General features: G+C 40.6%; 1 protein-coding gene across 4 annotated transcripts in view; it reads left to right on the forward strand.

Annotated features, from left to right (window-relative positions):
- The window catches only part of ZDHHC21 (zDHHC palmitoyltransferase 21), a 43697-nt gene that overhangs the window by 18040 nt on the left and 3664 nt on the right, over positions 1–21993 (forward strand). For all 4 annotated transcript variants that reach the window (XM_083719793.1, XM_083719792.1, XM_083719791.1 and 1 more), the window contains one exon: positions 5673–5789. In XM_083719793.1, the coding sequence (XP_083575919.1) occupies positions 5673–5789 (117 nt within the window). The remainder of the gene's footprint in view (positions 1–5672; positions 5790–21993) is intronic.

Raw genomic sequence — 21993 nt, forward strand, 5'->3', positions numbered from 1 at the left:
GAGAAATGAGGCCGGGAATCAGTCCAACACTTCTCACCCTCATGTTCCGGTGGGGCTTGCACGGCCCAAGTCCGGCACCACGGACAAGGACGAAAGAATGGCAAGCCCCTGGATTCCTTTAACGGAATTCCCTTTCCGCATCATTTGGAGGGATAGGCACTTACCCCTCCAAGAACCAATTAACCAATGCCTAACCGCCAACCTTACAAGTTGTGACGATTTGCTACGCAGTAGGCAAAAACCAAATGGCAACAGCCAATCAACCAAATGGCAAAATTCCTACCAGGCCCCCGCTCAAAGGCGAACGACCCCATGACAGGCATAGCAAGGTCAAGAGAACCAAAGAACCACCCTATAAAAGGGAGGGGGGGCGGGTGATCCATTGCAAAACAGCCAAGAGGACTTCCCAACGTCTGGCTCCTATATTTATAGATTCTGACCCCTCCTCCGAATTGGCAACACTCAAAAATCCCCAGCAACCCAATTAACCCTTTACAGGTTTGGGTTCCCAAATTTGCCTAGTCATAACACAGTGGCCTGTTCCCCCAACCGCAACACGTGCTCTCTGTTAGGGAGAACACGCTTTGTGAATGTTTAGCTTCTCTGTAATGCTAATGATGACAGGAAGATGCAAAGGTTGTCACAGATCCACATACTTACTCCAAGTTGTAGGATCACACTGTTAATGACTTATCTGCCTTCTGCTCGTTTTTTAAAAAAACCAACTGAATGAAACTAGCATTTACCTGTATTACAATTTGTAAAACTGCACTTAAATTAAATCTAAGATTAAGCATTTACAGTGGTACCTCGGGTTACATACGCTTCAGGTTACATAAGCTTCAGGTTACAGACTCTGCTAACCCAGAAATAGTGCTTTAGGTTAAGAACTTTGCTTCAGGATGAGAACAGAAATCATGCTCTGGCAGCACGACAGCAGCAGGAGGCCCCATTAGCTAAAGTGGTGCTTCAGGTTAAGAACAGTTTCAGGTTAAGTATGGACCTCTGGAACGAATTAAGTTCTTAACCCGAGGTACCACTGTATTTTTATCCATCCCATCTTCTCTGACTGATACCCATAGGGCATTTCAGTTCCTTAGACATTTGTTATCTTTGTAAGTTACTGAATTGTATTGTATTGTATTGTTTATGGATAAATTTTGATGTATTGTTTTTAGATATGGGCCAATGGCCGTAATAAACCAATCAATCAATCAGTTACTGAATAAGATTTAATTTAATGAAAGAGATTGTTATTTGCATGTTCCACAGGAACCTTTTTTTTTTTTTGCAGTATAAAAACTTAAGTATTTAAAAATTGAAGTCCTTAAAAGTATAATATGTATTCTCTCATTCATTTAATAGTCTGCAGATAATGTACTTTTTCCTCCAGTAGGAGGAGCAGTGTTACTACAAGAGCTAAAAAGAAACTGCATAAAGCTATTAAGGGACTATTGGTTTTTGTATCCTGGCCACTGTCAGAAAGGATTGCTTATTCGTATCTGACAGGTATAACTTTCCACAGGTAGTGCTGTGCTTTCCAGAAAGTATGAAAACAACATCTTGTACTTGAGAAGCTTACAGCAAGAGTGGCTAGCACGGGTCTCCATCTCTGTACATTTTGTGTCTTGTTAAATCTGCTGGAATGATCATATGCCAAGTGGAGTCAGACCACTGTCTCATTTAGCTCTGGCAGAAGATTTCCAAGGCCTTGTTCAAAGCAGGACCTGCTGCTTTGGATCCTCTACATTGTAACTTGGGTTGTGCCCTGACGCTGGCCAGTTGAAGCAACTTTTAACTGTGCAGAAAAGCAAGTTGCGCCTGCACTCTTTCCCAAATATTTTTTGGTGTTAGATCCATCAGTTCAGCGGGAGATGGCTTTGATTTGGCACCAGCAGCACTGCATGGATGAGCAGGCAAGAACCTCTGAAATCCTTGGGTTCACGCAGCCAGGAGGAGAGCTTCAGGAGAGTTTAGTGCAGATCAAGGACCAATGCTAACACTGGTTAGCCGAACAAGGCAACTTCCTGACCCCTGGTTTGAATCTGACAAACTGACCAGATCTGGTTGTAAACCACAGCGTCTGGTTTGTAGGTTAAGACAAGCAGTCTGGTCATCCTGACTATATGGGAGGAAAATAGGTTGCTTTGGTTTGAGGAAGGAAAGCTCTCATCCAGTGGTTCCTAACCTTTACAAATACGAGGACCCCTTCTTAACTTCAGAAAATTTCATGGATCTCCATATGCTACTTGTCAGGGCTGGTGGAAGCCATAGTCCACACCAGGTTTACTCCTTTTCCAAATCCATTTAGACCAATCAACTAGATCATGTGAAAACATCACGGGTGTACACATGAGTGTTGTTGTTTTTAAGCACCCTTCAAAGGGAAGTGTTCAATCTGGGATTTCAAGTGGTAACAGCTGAGAGCCCATGACTATGGTCAGCTTCTTGTATTATATTTTAAGGATGTGTTGCATGTTTTTGAATTATTCCTTGGTTTGAATGTAGGTGATTCCACCACCCCCTTTTTTGCATGTTCACATGAGCAAACATATCTTGGAATATATGCAGCCATATGTTAGGGAAGATACATGAGTGCTTATACTCTCTTGTGATTGTATCTAGGAATTAGGGCATGTTTCTTCTTGTTAAATATCTAATAAATTAATGGTTCATATTGCAATCCCTTTGGGTTAGGATGTACTGAGGAATCTAGATAACATTTATTTATAATCCACTTGTCTGCTTAAAAGTACTCAGACTGGGGGGGGGGGGGTGGCATCATCCCGGAGCTATATAGTACTAATAGAAACTCAAGTGCAATAATTTATAATATGATATAGCCAATGCTTAAAAAATCTAAACGGTATGAAGAGTGTGCCTCCTGTTTTGACAATGCATGGGAGCTAAGGTGTGGCTTGGGGGTTTATGAATCTTGTGCTGCAAGAGAGCAGGAGCAGAGGTGGATTTAGGACAGAGGGACCAGTTTTATGATGTCACAACTATGATGTAGTAGATTGATCAGAAGGCAAGAGGCAGGGGAGTACAGAATTTTGGCCTTGGAATGGGCGCTGCTGAAATTTGCAAAGTCTTCCTCTGGCAGGAGCAAGTGGTTGAGTAGGAGTGCATTATTCTTACTCATAGTAGTAGTGGTGGTAGTGGTATTTATTATTTATTGAATTCATACACTGCCCTATACCCAGGGGTCTTAGAGCCGTTCACAGAATAGTACTAGTAGCAGCAGTAGCAATAGCAGTAGTATTACCAGCCTACCTTCACCAGTAGATCCCAGGTTTAGTTGCAACAATTTAAAATTCAGAAACAGCAAAGTCACAGGAATAGGCTGAGTCCTGAAAATACACACCTCAGATGTCAAAGGCCAGGAGGTGTGCCTTCATTAGTACTTCTGACAGTGTGTCAATGTGACAGGGTGTTAAGACTCTGGTCTTAGCTTTGCAGTACAGACAGTGACCATTTTGGGTGGGGGTTCCAATCCTGACCCCTGTGTGCATTGGGTGGAATGTGCATAACCCTGCCCCATTTGGGGGCCACTTCTGAGTCGGCAGTGCCAAGCATGCATGTGATCACTCATCAATTGGACCGGTGCAAATCGGTCACTCCCTGTATTCAGCCTGGGCAAATGTATTCTCATTGTCTTGTACAGTGGTAATAATGATGATGATGATGATAATAATAATAATAATAATAATAATAATAATAATAATAATAGTTTATTATTTGTACCCCGCCCATCTGGCTGGGTTTCCCCAGCCACTCTGGGCGGCTTCCATAGAAACCAGAAAACACTAAAATATCATACATTAAAAACTTCCCTGAACAGGGCTGCCTTAAGATGTCTTCTGAATGTCAGGTAGTTGTTTATCGTTTTGACATCTGATGGGAGGGCACCACTTTAGCTAATGGGGCTTCCCACTGCCACCGCACCACAGCCATGCAATTTCTGTTCTTATCCTGAAGCAAAGTTCTTAACCCGAGGTACTATTTCTGGGTTAGCAGAGCCTGTAACCTGAAGCGTCTGTAATCTGAAGCGTCTGTAAACTGAGGTACCACTGTACTTTGCTGTGGCAGATGAAGAGCAGTCAAGGTGGCCTGGTACATATGATTTATCTTGTCCTTAAGCTCTCAGTGATGTGCCACTTTTGGCTTGCTCCAATTTCTCTTTGTGGAATACTGTTCATCCGAAACTTTTCTTCTGCTATTTGCTACCTAGATTCCCTTTAAACACACAGTTGTATGGTGTGCATAAATTTTTGCTCATTCTCTGTAGGCGTCAGGGGGGTGAGTCTTTCATTGAGAATGAATTGGGAATATAGAATCTGGAAGTGTAGAGCAGGTTGTACTTAACAGACATTCAGTAGCTTGAGAAGAGCTGTTCGACAGTGGAACGGTCTCCCTCGGGAGGTGGTAGACTCCTCTTCCTTGGAGGTTTCTAAGCAGAGGTTGGATGGCCATCTGCCATGGATGCTTTAGCTAAACCACCGAGCCTCTTGGGTTTGCCCATCAGAAAGTTGGCGGTTTGAATCCCCGCAACGGGGTGAGCTCCCATTGCTCTGTCCCAGCTCCTGCGAACCAAACAGTTCAAAAGCATGCCAGTGCAAGTAGATAAATAGATACCACTGCAGTGGGAAGGTAAACGGCATTTCCGTGCGTTCTGGCTTCTGTCGCGGTGTGCCATTGAAGTGATTTTGCCATGCTGGCCACATGACTCGGAAAGCTGCCTGTGGACAAATACCTGCTCCCTTGGCCTGAAAGCGAGATGAGCGCTGCAACCCCATAGTCACCTTTGACTGTACGTAACAATCCAGGGGTCCTTTACCTTTACCTTCCAACTCTACAACTCTATGATTCTATAAGTGCCTCTTCCAGTGCCTGATTTTAACTGCAGCTTGTAGCCACAGTAGTTTTCTTAGGAAATTTGTTTTCCATCACCGGTCCACAAGCTAGTGGAGATTTATGCTGTTGATGTGAGGGACAGTCTGTTCTCTGCATTCTTATAAACACAGCTCTCCATTATTCCATAAGTTAAAAAAGCATGAGTCTGTCTACATGGACCCTTTCAAAAGTGCATGTTTAGTTCATATAGTTTAGTGCATCTAGCTCATGCAAAGAGTGAGAAATACTCCCAGGTGATCATGCCCTACATATTGACATGAACTTTGCTTGCACAGCTGTGTACACTGGGCTTTGTGAAGCTACCATTTCCTTTCCACACCAGTAGTACCTGACTGGCAAATGTGGCTCTAGAAGGGCTTTGTTGGAAGAAAGAGAAAATTGAAATAGAAGAACAATTTGAACCTGAAGAGGACATACCCCCCCCTTTTTTATCCATCCATTTATAACTTGCTGATCTTTTGATATGCTGTAAATTTTGTGGAACGAATATGAGATCGGTTGTTTCAGACTTGAGATTGGGTGCCAATTCAAAGACTTCCTCTTGCATTAAGAGGCCAGACATTGTTATCCTTCATTGGTCTGTATATATTTAAAAAGTTTGATGCTGAGTGAAACAGTACCCAACAAAAAAAGTAAATTTCACTTTAATTGTATTTCCTAGATCTAATTGTCTTTTTTCTTTCCTTTTCATGTTTTGGAGAGCCTTTCTGATATGCAAAAGACAGTTAAAAATGGTTTCTATTTTTCTTTATTTACAGGATATATTTGTATTTAGACATGAACTTGCCCTGATAAGAATATCTACCTTCATGGGTTTAATAATGCTGATTGGAATTACGGGACTCTTTTATACTCAGTTGACTGGTATATTCAATGTAAGTATTTTATTCTTTCCTTCAGAATAACATTTCCCCCCTGTGCATGTTGTTGTGTAAGTGCTTAAAAGTATGCTAAGTTGTATATTGAATAAAAACATGTAATTCTTTACCAGCCACAATCTATAATGCAAAATATCAACAAATATAAGAACTTGAGGTACACTCAAAATACAACCAGACAAGATTATTGGAGATTTACAACTGGGTTTTTCTTTTTCTTTTTTCCATATGGCAAATGCAGCCACAGAGTGGGATAATGGAGCTGATTTGGATCAGAATTGTAGCAATGGGGAGTTGGGGGAAATTATAGTGTGGGGACAGTGGGCAGTTTCAGCCAGGAAAATGGTATGAAGAGAAATGGCTTATGCCCTTCTGCAGTGACACAAGCCTGGTATATAAAATTGGCATTTTTATTCTGTTTTGTTTTGTTTTATTTTATTTATACCCTCCCTATCTGGCTAGGTTGCCCCAGCCACTCTGGGCGGCTTCCAACACACACACACACACACACACACACACACACACACACACTAATTAAATATCAAACATTCATAGTAACAATCAGATCCTAGATTAAAAGTCACAATAACTTTAAAATAAACAATCTATACCAAATAAAACAATATGCAATAATGCATTAGAATCCAATAGTAAACAGATGTGTGTGCATCTGCCACTAAAATGGAAGTCAACAAATTTAAGCTGGGATCTCCCTTCATCTCATTTAACTGTCCTATCAGTTCTCCCTCAAATAGTCGTGAAAGTAAAATAAAAATGGTAATTATGTGATTTTTAATGTTTGTGTAAGAAATGGGAAAGCTGCTCTTAAAAAAAAGGCAGAAGAAAAAATAACTGGGGCCTAAATTTTAAAATATTATTATTTCTCAAATTTATATACCGCCTTATACCCAGAGATTTCAAGGCAGTTTACGGAATAAAATCAAGCTATAAAACCACAAAATATATAATAAAAATAAAAACAACAACCCAATAGCTGCCCCCCCAAAAAAAACATCTTAAACATCTTAAAAGGGCATAGGAGACCAACCAATCAGACCAACCAAAGGCCTGGTTTAGAAGGAACATTTTTGCCTGGTGCCTAAAGGTGTATAATGAAGGCACCAGGCGAACTTCCCTGGGGAGAGCATTCCACAGACGGGGAGCCACCGCAGAGAACAGGGGGTGGGACAACATCCTGGGAAAGGGAAGACTGATGGAAAGTACCGAGGAATGGAACTAGAAAGGAGCATGACTGCAAGGAATAGTTTAAGGTGAGAACAGGGAGATAAAGAGCAGCAAAGTCTAGAATCAGTGGAAGAAAACCTTATTGTGAGGAGATGTCATAACTGTTGTGACACAGGAGTTAAACCAACATTACGTTTTGAACAAAAATTAAGGCTGGTAAAAGTAATAATATATATATTGCAATGATCCAAGTGGGGAAATGGCCTGATCCACATGTCACACCAAGCCAACATGTGTTCCAGGAGAGGAAATCTAAACCACTTTTCTCCATCCTGGTCTTTCTGTTGCTAAGCTCGGCCAGTGGCTTGGCTTAGTGCAGGCATAGGCAAACTTGGCCCTCCAGATGTTTTGGGACTACACCTCCCATCATCCCTGACCACTGGTCCTGTTAGCTAGGGATGATGGGAGTTGTGGTCCCAAAACATCTGGAGGGCCAAGTTTGCCTATGCCTGGCTTAGTGTGTCTTCTGAACAACAGGCTCGTGGTTTTAGCTCTCTTGAGCTGTGTAAACCAGAGGACAAACTTGTATACAGCTTGTGGTAAGCCTGGATAGAGAGATAAACCACAAGCTTGCATTTGGACAACGTGCTACGCAAAGTCACAGCTTAACACAGTGCAGCAGCAGAAAGATTTGGGAGGAGCAAAAGTGACTGCAATCTCCTCCGGAGTAGCCTTTGCAGTAAGCCATGGTTTGCCTTAGAACAACTAGCCGACTTGTTTGCTTTGCACTAAGCCATGGTTTGGCTTAGCATCACAAGCCTCCTATTTTGAGGAGCTGGACTAGTGCCCTGGTAGGACAACAGGAAATAGACTTATTTGTCTTAGATTTCACACAGAGAGATTTTGGAATAGAATGGTACTGAAAGAATTACACATAGGTGTCAAAGGTGACACGAAGACTCAGTATTTCGTTGAAAAAATGGAAATACTTGATTTAACATATTAAAAAATGATATTTAAACATAATAGGAGTATGTCTTAGGAAAACTCCAAATCCATACTCATATTATCCATGTCCTGAAAAGATTTTGGAAACTAATACCAACCAAAGTGCATATGGGAATTTTGATGCATTCCCAAGACCCAATGACCGCTTTATTGTTCCCTTTATTTTATTTTCATGCTTGTTTTGTTGGTTTGGTTAGATCCCTTGATCTGTATCTGGCAAACCTAATGCAGGTGGGTCACTGAGAAACTTTCAAATGGAGTACATTTGCTTCTGATTTTCGGCATTTATGGCTGCTGAAATAATTTCCTAGTATGCTAACTTTCAGTTCTTGTTCTAAGCTCATCAATATATGCTACCATCATTCATCTGTGTTGAATTATTGTTTTGTATGAATATGTACATGCATCCATCATGTCATTAATTACTGACACACCTTCTAGTAACTTGAATTAAGTGAGTGATAATTTAGAATGGTAAACATGTACTGTATTATGCAATCACAGAATGTGAGTTGTGCAAGATAACCTTTTTCTTTCAGGTGGCTGGAATTTAGGGTAATGCTCTTACTGTTTGATTTGCCAGTGGTTTGCAAACAGAATGTTTTCTTACCAAACTCTGGGTCTTGATTTGGACACACCACTTGTCTGGAGCATTTTGCCATTTCTCCGTGGGTACAAATGGAAAATCCAGCTTCCCAGTGGCTGCTGGAAGGTAACAGGATAATCACTTAAGCAGTGATCCTCTGATGTCATTGTGGGAGGCCAGTAAAAGCGGATTATCTGTGACCCAGATAAAATAATTAGAAATTACTTGGACACTTACAAATAACTGATCTACTAATCTCATTTCCAAAGTTAAAAAAGGTCTGTCTCTCAACATAACACTACCAGATGTTTCAGTTGAACTGCATCCTTTGAAGAGACTAATCTGAAGCCTAATTTTAAGGATTACCTTTGATTGTTTTTTATTTAAAATTCTAAACAGGATGCATTTTCATTTTTCCATATGCTCTTGCAAATGATTAATAGAGTTAAAGGATTTTTATAAATAAATTTAGCTCATACCCCGACATATTATTCAGTGAAAGACACAAACATAAATATGTCATTATGCAGGTGACATATTTTGCTTTTTGTACTGTTTACAATGTAATTTTCATTTCTCCATCTGCTAAAAAAAAAAATTCTGAATACATTCTCATAGTTTTGTTTAATAGGTATTTTGCTATACCCTCAACTGATTGTGCACTGACATTAGTAATTTGATTAATGCTGCCGGGGCTCCTTGTTAATTAATTGTTTTAACTGTATATGATAATGTGATGGCACCATTGGAACATAAATACTGAACAGTTGCGTGGGAAGATAGAAAAGTTCACTTTGTTTATAATGGCTTGAGAAGGAAAATAATAACAGTTAGTGGATGTAGAGGGCTCGTGTTTATATTGTGTATTGGTTATTTTTGTACATTATTGCTTGTATTTGACACAGTGCTATATATCATCTCCTTTTTTAATTTTGCATTGGTAATTTACACTTGCCTTAAAGCAAAATTGGTTAACAATTGTAGGGTTCTTTTTCAAATGCTCAGGCTGAAATAAAACATGATACATTATCTGAATGTAATTCTCCTACATGTTGCATATTCCAGTTTGCTGCTCCAGTGTCTGTTACCTACAGATACAGATTGCCATGCATTTAAATAATATACTGTATATAACTTATTTAAATTTTTGGAAAACCATAGGTAGGGATGTGGCTGTGTGGAAGAAGCAAAGCCACTATATATTTGATAGGTTAGGCGCTGTGGGTTAAACCACAGAGCCTAGGACTTGCCGATCAGAAGGTCGGCGGTGCGAATCCCTGCGACGGGGTGAGCTCCCGTTGCTCGGTCCCTGCTCCTGCCAACCTAGCAGTTCGAAAGCACGTCAAAGTGCAAGTAGATAAATAGGTACCACTCCGGCGGGAAGGTAAACGGCATTTCCGTGCGCTGCTCTGGTTCGCCAGAAGCGGCTTAGTCATGCTGGCCACATGACCCGGAAGCTGTACGTCAGCTCCCTCGGCCAATAAAGTGAGATGAGCGCCGCAACCCCAGAGTCGGTCACGACTGGACCTAATGGTCAGGGGTCCCTTTACCTTTACCTTTAACCATCAAAACCATGTGACGCAATTGGGGTGCCCAAACAGCAACTGCAACATTAACAAAAGAAAATAAATATTTACATATTGTAGCAACCCCTCCAGAATTCAACATTCTTTGTTGCATATGCTTTCCTCTGGAGGGGTATGTGAAGAACACCATTTGGAAAACTATTTTTTATGGCTAATGAAATCAAACACATGGTTGCTTTCATGGAGAAGGGTGACTCTAGGTTTGGGGTTCAACTGGAGCCAGTGTGGTGTAGTGGTTAAGAGCGGTAGTCTCATAATCTGGGGAACCGGGTTCGCTTCCCCGCTCCTCCACATGCAGCTGCTGGGTGACCTTGGGCCAGTCACACTTCTTTGAAGTCTCTCAGCCCCACTCACCTCACAGAGTGTTTGTTGTGGGGGAGGAAGGGAAAGGAGAATGTTAGCCGCTTTGAGACTCCTTAAAGGGAGTGAAAGGCGGGATATCAAATCCAAACTCCTCCTCCTCCTCTTCTTCTTCTTCTTCTTCTTCTTCTTCTTCTTCTTCTTCTTCTATTCTTCTAAGGAGGGCTCCACATATAGAATCATAGAATTGCAGAGGAGGAAGGGACAACAAGGGTCTTCTATTCCAACTCTTGCAATGGGGCTTGAACCCATGTACCATGTTCTACTGACTTAGGTACCAAGGAAGGTCATATGTGTGTCCCTTTTGGAAACACAGACTCAAGTCCTTGGATTGGATAGCAAAACATTTAATACTGACCATTTTCAAAGATTGGAAAATATGGACTGGAATACTTACTCTCACTCTGTCACCTTTAATTTCTATAGCATAAAGGTAAACGGACCCCTGACACTGCCGACCTTCTGACCGGCTAGCTCTAGGCTCTGAGGTTTAGACCACAGCTCCACCCACATCCCGTTTCTATAGCCTATCACCCTGCTAAATCTGGAGAGTTTACTTCTGTGCTCTAAATATATTTATAGGCTTCACTTGATGCTCCAAAGGTCTTTATAGACTTTGGGATTTCTGCAAGCATAGTAGATTGCTCACTGTTGATGCATTGAGAAGAATATAGGACATATTTTCTTCTACTTGGTTGTTCTGGGCTCAAGTACATTAATTTACATCAAAGCCAGCAATAAAGTAGGTTGCTACCAGACAATTAACACAGTTTGAAAAAGAAATCCTGGATTACGCTGGGATAACTAGGGGTCTGGCTTTCAGCATTTATAGCTGGGTCTAGGAAGCAGTGACAGGCCCTAAAGATTTCACAAGACCTATGTGAGGAAAGGAATGGGATATTACACTTGAAATAGAGAACCGGAACTGGAGGTTGTACAAACAACATTATAAAAATATAAAGTGAAAGAGCAGTCCATAAATTTGATATACAAGGAAATTGTCCCTAATGTGTCCTGGAATATCTCCTGCATGTTGGCAGGGCTGGTAATAGGCTGGGATGTATATATGCATGTATTGGACATTTCCTGAGTTCACACTTTTTGGGTACTGATGTTTCAGGAAGCCAGCTCTGTTACAGGTCAGTAGACCCACCCTTCTCCACAATTGGTGTGCATGCACACATAAACACACACCTTGATCAGACGAGAATAATAGACACTGAGTCCACTAACAGCAGCCACAAGGTCTGTGATAGTGTGTAACGGGGGGAAATCAAGGAGTGAATGTAGATCAGTGATACCAAAGGGTATGACAGATAGCGAAAAGTTGCCTTTGGGCAGAAAAGAACACTTTTGAATCAGTTTGCTATATTTTTATTAACTCACTTAGCAGAGCATTGACAATCTCTACCACCAGCATGCACCCAACTCTGGACACAGTGAGTTGGTTTTTGAGGTCTGCTCTGGAAAGAAAAGAGCAGATTGTGACTGGAACTTTATGTCCTTTTTTCAGAGGCACTTAGCCTTCGGTATGGACAAATTTACCTTGGCCTTCCAATTTTGTCACGGAAATGTGCTTCGTTTAATGATCTAAACTGATGGAAAGGGGTTAAATAAACTTTGTTAAAATTATACATGCTCAGGACTGTCTTAAATAAATGCTGCGCTGGGGTGCAGAGATCCGCCCTGTGCCCCCCCCCCCGGTTGCCCAGTCCCAGGCATGCAGGAGGGCGGAGCCAGCTGGCTGCATCAGTGTCTCGCTGGCTCAGTTGCCCCCGAACTCACGGCGCAGAGCCGCTCGCAGCAGAAGAGCCCGCCACGGCGCTCTGACTGATGGGCGGGCTCTTCCCTGGACTCAACTCTTGGGCCCTGGACTCTCAGCCTGGCATCCCTGAGAGCCTGGCGCCCTGGGTGCCCTGCACCCCTAGCGCCTATGGGTAAGATGGCCCTGTACATGCTTAAAATTTTAGCTATATATTTCTAAATCTCTCTCTCTCTCTCTCTCTCTCTCTCTCTCTCTCTCTCTCTCATCTATCTATCTATCATCCATCTATTCATCTATCATCTATCTATCTAGTATCTATCTTTCTATCTATCTATGCTAATATACATGGAACATTTACTAAACTGCTCTTGCACAACTTGCGTCCCCTTCAAATTTGCAAAGGATTCTGTCCTGTGTATCAAATGTCGAACCATTTACATTTTTGTTCTTTGCAGTATTTCTCTCATTGCCCACTCCCATTTCAGTGAATGACAGTGGTGAACGATGACTTGGTGCTTTCATTGTAATCAGCAGGACTACCTCCACACAGAGGAGCTTGGTGTGGATTGTAGTGTTTACTTTTAGGGCAACTGGGAAATTCTACTCCAGCTACAATCATAAAACAAGTTGCACATATAGTATTGCTGGAAGGTGTGGTTTCAAAATTTCTGCTTAAGTAGCCTTATCCTAAAAATCTCTCTTGCTAGATGCCTAATTGTTTATTATCATAATTGTTGCTATTTATTAAATCACAAGGCCGTCTGCAATATAAATACTCAAAAATACATACCACAGTTACAAACAAAAGTAATACCTCTCCCACTGTATGTTTAATTAGTCAAAGGCCTGGGAAAAGAGGAATGTTTTTGCCCGGCACCTGAAGATATGAAACAAAGGCACCAGGCAAAATATAAATTACGAATACAAAAATTGTCCTTAGAATATTAAAAATTGTATCATGTTTGGCTCAGTAAAATTTCTTTAAAGGAAAGATTGTGAAGAACAACTATTTAACATAAAGCAAGTGACTTATCTGTAATTGGAAATAATATTCTGATCCCTGTTACATACAGTGTTGATTTCTTGGTCTGTAATAGATACCAAACATTTTCATATAAGAACATCAGACCAGAGCCTGGAACAGCCATATTGTAAAATACTTATTTATGGAGATGAAAAGCATCTTATTATAATTAAGCAAAATATTTTAATCATATGCTCAATCTGATAATCTATTAAATACTGTTTTGATTAGTTTAATAATTAGGGCTTTACTTGTTTTTTCAAACATGCTAGAAATGTAATCAAAGGCAGTATTAATCCTTATAATTAAGTTTTAGTAGAGCAACAATCAGGATCAGTGTAGGATGTCAGCATTCTTCTAAGACAATAATGGTCTACGTCTACATATACTGAAATATAAAATAATTAAGTCATGTATGGTTTGTGTCAGATTTGCCCCATATTTTTCTTCATCGTGGAATTATAAGGCCTTTTTTTTTTTAACCCTATTAGCTTTCTCAGCCTACTCTTGTTTGGCTCTTTTTCGATTAGTTGATTATTTATTTACAGGCATATATACTACTCAATAAGCAATAATTTATCATTTGATAATTTAATTTAATCATTTATGTATTAACATTATTTTACACCACTTTTCCAGCAAAGTGGGTAAATTAAAAAACACACAAATTTTAACAATTTATTTATTTGATTTGCGTGTTGTACCATCTCAGAGGCACTGTGTGACTTTCAGCTGTTTAAATTTCCCATTGAACTGAATGGACATTGTGAGGGCTAAATGATTTTATAAATTAAATTGTCAACTGGAATCACAATGTAGCCTTGAAATGGAATTGAGACATATTTGTTCCAAAGTGGGAAACTGATGTAAACCTACTAATTTTTTGCTTTGCATGAAAATAATGCTTGGCTTCAAATAGCTGAATATCTAAGAAATCTTAGTGATTTCAGACATCATGAAAGGCACGTACTGTACATTTATTACTAAAATCTCAATGCCTTTTGTTGTCTGTCCAGTCTGTGCTACAGTGCATTTGTGGAACTCTTTTATGAATGAGGGATTCCCTGTTGCTTTTAATGTTAGATGCAGCTTTACTCATGAGAAGGGCTGGGAACATGCATTTGCATCTATCGGTGTGCAAAGCAAACAATTTTCAGACGCAACACTGCCATTCTTGATATGAGATTAACCATGCATGTCTACTCAGACGTAAGCCTCACTGAAGTTCAGTGGGACCTTAAAGGTAAAGGTAAAGGGACCCCTGACCATTAGGTCCAGTCGTGGCCGATTCTGGGGTTGCAGCGCTCATCTCGCTTTATTGGCCAAGGGAGCCGGCGTACAGCTTCCGGGTCATGTGGCCAGCATGACTAAGCTGCTTCTGGCAAACCAGAGCAGCACACAGAAATGCCGTTTACCTTCCCACCGGAGCTGTCCCTATTTAGCTACTTGCACTTTGACGTGCTTTCAAACTGCTAGGTTGGCAGGAGCTGGGACCGAGCAATGGGAGCTCACCCCATTGTGGGGATTCGAACCACCGACCTTCTGATCGGCAAGTCCTAGGCTCTGTGGTTTAACCCACAGCACCACCCGTGACCCTTCAGTGGGACCTACACCTAGGTAAATGGCTATAGCTCTAAAGAAGCTGTAGCTCTAAAAAACAACCACCAAAAGAATAACTTTGGCTCCTGTTGTTATTATTTATTAAATTTGTATACCATCCAAACCTGCAGATCTCAGAGCGGTACACAACATAAAATCACAATATAAAGAAAACACAAAATATATAATAAAAACAATGACAACTCAACAATCCCCCGTTCCACAACACATTTTTAAAAAGGGCATAGGATGTAAATCAGATCAGTCGAAGGCCTGGTTAAAGAGGAACGTTTTTGCATAATGAAGGTGCCAGGTGAACCACCCCAGGAAGAGCCTTCCACAAACAGGGAGCCACTGCAGAGAAGGCCCCGTTCTCGTGTTGCCACCATCCAGACATCACACAGAGGAGGCACATGAAGAAAGGCTGATCTCCGGGTCTGCGTAGATTCATATGAAGAGAGGCGGTCGTCTTCACAGCTCTTTGTTAGAAGGTATCTTATGAGGTGGCAGGTTTTTGTTTTGTTTTAGCTTTTCAGTCCAATAGAAGCTACAGATTCAGATACATATCAGGGTTTGGGCTCCCTTCTCCCCCCCCCCCCTTAAACTTACGTTGCAATGGAGGGAGGAGACAAGGGACTCGTCCGTACTCTCCTTGTCATGCAGTGGTAATTGGGACTTGTAAATTGAGCTAGAAATTCTAGAAATATATTCTAGAATACATCTGGTTCAATGTGCATATTATTTTTCAAAAGTCCAGAAAATTCTAAAACCAGAACGCGATACACCTCCGTTGGCTTGGACATACAGTGGTACCTAAAGTGGTATGCTTCAGGTTACATACGTTTCAGGTTACAGACTCCGCTAACCCAGAAATAGTGCTTCAGGTTAAGAACTTTGCTTCAAGATGAGAACAGAAATTGTGCTCCGGCAGTGCGGAGGCAGCAGGAGGCCCCATTAGCTAAAGTGGTGCTTCAGGTTAAGAACAGTTTCAGGTTAAGAACGGACCTCCGGAACGAATTAAGTACTTAACCCGAGGTACCACTGTATTTTGAACTTTAAAATGTGCACTGCTAAACAAAGCTACAATGTTGTTGCTATTTGCCCCTAAATTATTGTAGCAGTGTATAAAGCAAAGCTAACATTGCACTTCTACCAGTGTGGAGAACCTTTGGCCCTGCAGATATTGCAGAACTACAGCTAGTATCTTCCTTGGCCATTGGCCGTGCTTGCTGTGGTTGATGGGAGTTGTAATATAAGTCTGGAATATAAGTCTAAAATCCAATGCAGTTACTTGTGTGAGCTATATCAAAATTTATTCCACCTAGAATGTGCCTGCAAAGCTGTTTAAATTCTAGCTCTTCTCCATTTTTTTTCTACCTTGTGAATATTTTTCTGTTGCCCAGAAATATGCTGGATGGGGCTTAAAAATGCTAGGCTTTTATTTATTCAATGATTTTTTCTTATAGGAATATCCATCCCAGAACCCAAATCATATCCATGTGGGTTTCTTGGGTAGTTATTCATGCAGGCACTGATCAGACCCAGATCTGCTTGGTGGCCTCAGTCTAGCAGTACAGTCGTACCTCGGAAGTCGAACGCCTTGCGAGTCAAACGTTTTGGCTCCTGAACGCTGCAAATCCAGAAGTGAGTGTTCCAGTTCGCAAACGTTATTTGGAACCCGACTTCCGATTGGCTGCAGGAGCTTCCTGCAGCCAATTGGAAGCCACACATTGGCTCCTGAATGTTTTGGAAGTCAAACAGACTTCCGGAACAAATTCCATTCGACTTCCGATGTATGACTGTTCTCAAGCTAGAGTACTGAAAGCAGAGTTGTTAAAAAAACATAATTTGATCTATATAGCCCTATTAAGTACATGGAACTTTAGAGTTCCAATCTCTGCTCATTATCCAGCATAATCTTTACATCCTTCTTGCTGGCACCCAGTTTTTCCTCATCTTTCACTTGTGCATTTATGAGTTCTTAAAAAAAATAGTGTATTTTGTTTGCCAAGTACTCCTATTCTAGTACCCTGTTATCTGGGCTCTCCATTTTCCATTTTTGTCAGTCGTAGATCTGAGTTTCCTCTTGACTCATTTGTAGAATACATTAAACAGCACTGGGCCCAGCACTGGTCCTTGAGGAAACCTGGTGGATGGCTCCTTCCTCTCTGACAGTTCATTCATTGCCATCTGGAGCTATTGAACCAACTTGGATCCATCCCATGAAATCTCTTCTGGTTCAGAATTCTCAAGCAAGCTGATGAGTCAGTCACTTGAACTTTTTTTCAAAGCAGTTTTTGATAGTTGCCTGCTACCATATCCAATGCTTCATCTGGGAAAATCGGGCGGTAATGTTTTAGTCTTAACGATTCCTACTTTCAAATATTCCAGATTCATTGGTATAAGAGGTTCGTTTAACAAGCCTTGAAGATCTAGGATTAATCAAGAATGTTTAAGTATTTAACTACTGACATTAAGATGAAAAGCAACTCGTCTACCAGGAAGTGCTCTTATTAAGTGAAACAACAAGAATTCCCATTTGCCCAGTTCAAGCTGTGATCTCCTGAGATGTACTGAGCTAAGCAGGGTCATTCTGGGTCACTATTTAGATACAAGATTGCTAGAGAAAGCTGAAACGCCACGGGAAATATTGGCAATTCAGAAAGTGAAACATACCTTCTGAGCTGGTGTTGAACCAATCAATATTGTTAAGGGCTGCTGTATAGCTGGGATGGGAGATATAAATGTAACATAGGCTTTGCCCATCTGTACCTTCTTACAAGTAGAGCTAAGCATCTAGACATTTCCTCTTGTTCAGAATAATTGTTTCATTCTTACCTACATTTCCCATTTATTTTTCCCACATTGTCCGAATTAACTTCACTTCCTGCCTTTAAGATGCATTTATGTCATTTATTGCCTCTAAAATGTTAAATGCTGGAGGAAAAAATTTCTTTTGGCAGGGATCTAAACATCCTGGGCATAAGCAGAAGCTATTTCTGTGCATGCATTAGTGCCCATTGTTTCTACTAATCCTATACTTGTTGCTGTTATTTATTAAATGTTCCCTCTGGAATGTCTCTCAGTCATCAAGAACAGCTTGTGGAAGCAAGAGTGAGGAGCTAAAGAATGAAAACTGGGTGGATTCTGGCATTCTGTATGCAACTGTTAGGATCCCAGTCTTTTTTTAAAAGAAAAAACAAAAAACTGGACATATTAACTTATATATTTCCTTAGACCCTGTGTGTAAATATATATTTCCTTTTTTCTCATAAATAGGGTTTTTTAAATAATATTTTTATTAGTTTTCAATCACAAACCAATAATAGCCTCATTATAACAATGCCAATTTATAATACAATTATTAATAACAATTGTTCAAATACCGAATTATATAATTTAGGTAAAGTGGTCTCCCTCGTGCTAGATTTGATGAATTGATTATTTGCTTTATTTCTGCATTCCAAGATCTTACTGATTTCCATTGCATTCCAGTCATCATCATAATCCCTCATACAACAACTGCAGTATTAATAACTTCTATTCGTGTTGACACATTAAAGGTTTCATAAAATTGCAAGTGAGGAACTCAAACTATATCCTTGTTCTTCCTTTGTGCGGCAATTATTTAGTCCGTGGTGTTTCTTCCTGTCCTGTAAGATGTTATGTCTTTCTTTCCCATGGTTGTTGCTGTTATCCACCATGCCTTGGGTTGAGCTGATATCCCATTGTTGTTCCAGAAATTTATCCATTGCTCTGTGCTTCATTGTCTTTCAACTTTAACAGCTGCAAAAGTCACTCTGTCCCCAATGTGTATAAATATATATTTCAACTGCTCCCTACCCCATGCCATATATATAATATATGCAGACAAAATTAAATCTTCTCATATCTCATTTCCAAGCCTCAGGATGACTGAGGATTGAAACTTGCCATATTTTTCTGTGTATAAGACAAGGGGTTTTTACTTTTAAAATATTGTTAAAATTTTGGGGTCATCTTATACTGGGTAGTGCATGGGGGGCGGGCGATTGTTGGCAGCCACGAGTAGGAGATATACAGTGGCGATTGGGCGGGTGACTGGTGTATGTGCCAAGGGCTGTTTGGGATTGGCTGTTGTTGCGGCAATTGAGCGGGTGATTTCTAGCTGCTGTTGGCGATTGGGCTGACGATTTTTGTCTTCTGTGAGGCATGCGATTGAATCCCCGCCCCCAAAGAAAGCTCAACAAGTCTGGGCACTCCCCCCAAAAAAGCTTAAGAACTCTGGGAAGTCTCCCACCATTTTCTTAATTTGAAGTCCCAAAAAATAGGGGGTGTATTATACACAGAAAAATACGGTATTTCTTTTTTCCTTGAAAGCAACTTGAAAGGAATTGTGGTAGAACGTTAAGCGGTGTTTCCCGCAGCTGATTTTTAAAAGCTAACCATGATTAGCTATGGCTAGAAAACTATGACCTACAGTTTGGATCAAAGAACAAGCTGCTTTTAAGGGAAAACAAAAAGCCCCATTTCTATCTGCAGAGGAAGGGGAAGCATATGTTGCCATGGTTTGCTGTGGCTTGTGCTAGACCATGGTTTAGTGTGACAAATGTAGACTGCCTACAGAGTGCACTAGAGAACACCCTTTACTGTTAATGGTATCTGTTATGAAATATAGGGCAAGAGAAATTTTAGTGCAGTTTTACACTTTATATAAAAGAACACTACACAAATTAAAACTAAACTGATACCGTATTCTGCACTTGCTGCTGAATTTTTCTCGAATACTTACACATGGTCATAAACAAAAGTGTGAATGGCAAAATCTTGCTATGATTTAGACTGTTTAACAAATCTATCTTTAAACAGCCCCTGTATTGTCATTGCAGCCCTCTCCCCCCACAGTGACCCTGGACTTAAGGTCCCAAGTGATCAGGGTCTTCATATGGGTAAAAGCAACTTAAAAAAAGGGGACACCCTTTTAAGTTACCCATCCTTTGTGATGAGACACACATGGGGAGGGGGGAGACATTCCACATGGAGGGGGCTATTTTTTTAGGAATGATATTTCAGTCCTTTTACTTCCAAATTACTGGCTTGACTTTCAGTTGCAGCCAAAAAAAAAATCACATAAGGTAAATTAGTTCGCTCCACATTGAAAGTAGATTTCGCCCATCTGCTTGGTCGGAGAACTTTGCAGGTGGACGAGAGACAAACTTGCTTTCATGTTTTCAGCTGTCTCCATATTTAACTTTCAAAGGGCAGTAGTTTCTTTTCTCCATTCCTCTATTCATGATGTTCAGCTGAGGTTGCTGAGCAGCCTTTTTGAATATCAAATAGGCTATTGATAGTCCCATTCAGATTCTGGGGGGAAAAAAGATATTACTGGAATAGGGAGGTATTTTAAAACAGAAGAAGTTCTGAATTAGCAAAACAGAGCAGCGTATCAGTTTGGCTTTGAAAATATGAGCATGTTTTGCAATTTATTGCAATTTGGTTTAATTCTCCCTACCCTAGCAATGTGGTCAAGCTTTTTTTCTGCTTTTTGTACACATACCTCTTTATTTACAGCAGAAACACAATAGGATTATTCTAGTTATATTATTTAAATTATGCTATCCTGTATTGTCCTTTTTATCCATTTGGATATCTACCCTGTTGTCTCCTTGGGGCTCATGGAAGACCAAAATCTTCACAGTACAATATCTGATAGAAAGAGCATGTGAACAATTGAACACCAGTTAGCTCTCTAATACAGGGGGTGGGCAGATTTGGGCCTGTCAGAGATTATTTATTTTTTACTAGAACCTCAGGATTTACCAGTGAGAGTCAGATGCAAAAGATACATACAGTAGTTAGGATGGGAGGACAAGGTGTCCTTGAAGACTTCTTGAGCTTGGGAATTTATTTTCAATACCAGAGCTGAACTGACCTTGCAGTCTTTGCCCACAAACATCCGCTCCTGGTGTGCTTTCTGTTCATTTGAGCAGCCTAATTTTGGTGGGGAAGTAATTTTCTTACCTTTGTTGCTTAAAAAGAAAAATGATCAAATGGGAGTCAGAAATCCTTGCTGCTTTACTACAAATCCTACAAAGATCTACAGGTAGATTCCAATTTAACTTCTGCAACACCGCTGTTCTCATGTATTTCTAAAAAGAAAAATGATCAAATGGGAGTCAGAAATCCTTGCTGCTTTACTACAAATCCTACAAAGATCTACAGGTAGATTCCAATTTAACTTCTGCAACACCGCTGTTCTCATGTATTTCTAAACTTCATCGCGCCACTTTACCAAATAAGTGATAAAATTCACTTGGGCTGTAATCCTAGACAGCGTTACACAGAGACCAGGGAAGCACAAATGCAGGCGGAAGTTATTGCTTATGTTTATATGGTGTTTAATCTTCACCCACCTGAGCAGGCAAGCAATAAATGCTTATTTCTACTGGGTGATTGACATTCAAAACCACTTTAAGATTGTGACCTTTGCTATGGGAAACTTGTCTTACCACTGGTTTTAAGTGGTGCTATTCATATATCTGTTCTATAGGGGATGATAAGTTACATTCTTCAGGGGAGCAAGCTCTTATCTGACGGAATGCCTGGTTTTAATAATTATTTTAACTGCACGTTGAATCTAGTGGGAGTAAACGCCCATCTGTATTTAGGTATTTGCAATTTTGAGAGAGATATTGCTGAGGTGAACCCTCTCCCATTGTCCTTTATTGCTAGGTGATTATTCATCTCACTCACGTGACATTCATTTTATGTTTTTTTGCACTGGCTTTGGCTACAGAATAATATCCATATTCATTCTAAAAGATGTGTTAAATATCTCTAATGCAATTAGAACAGGGGTCAGCAAACTTTTACAGCAGGGGGCCGGTCCACTGTCCCTCAGACCTTGTGGAGGGCCGGACTATATTCTGAAGGGGAAAAAAGAAGGAATTCCTATGCCCCACAAATAACCCAGAGATGCATTTTAAATAAAAGGACACATTCTACTCATGTAAAAACACGCTGATTCCCGGACTGTCTGAGGGCTGGGTTTAGAAGGTGATTGGGCCGGATCCCGCTCCCGGGCCTTAGTTTGCCTACGCATGAGTTAG

The sequence above is a fragment of the Podarcis gaigeae genome (genome assembly GCF_964106915.1).
Source record: "Podarcis gaigeae genome assembly, chromosome: 17".
In the NCBI taxonomy this organism is placed as follows: Eukaryota; Metazoa; Chordata; class Lepidosauria; order Squamata; family Lacertidae; genus Podarcis; species Podarcis gaigeae.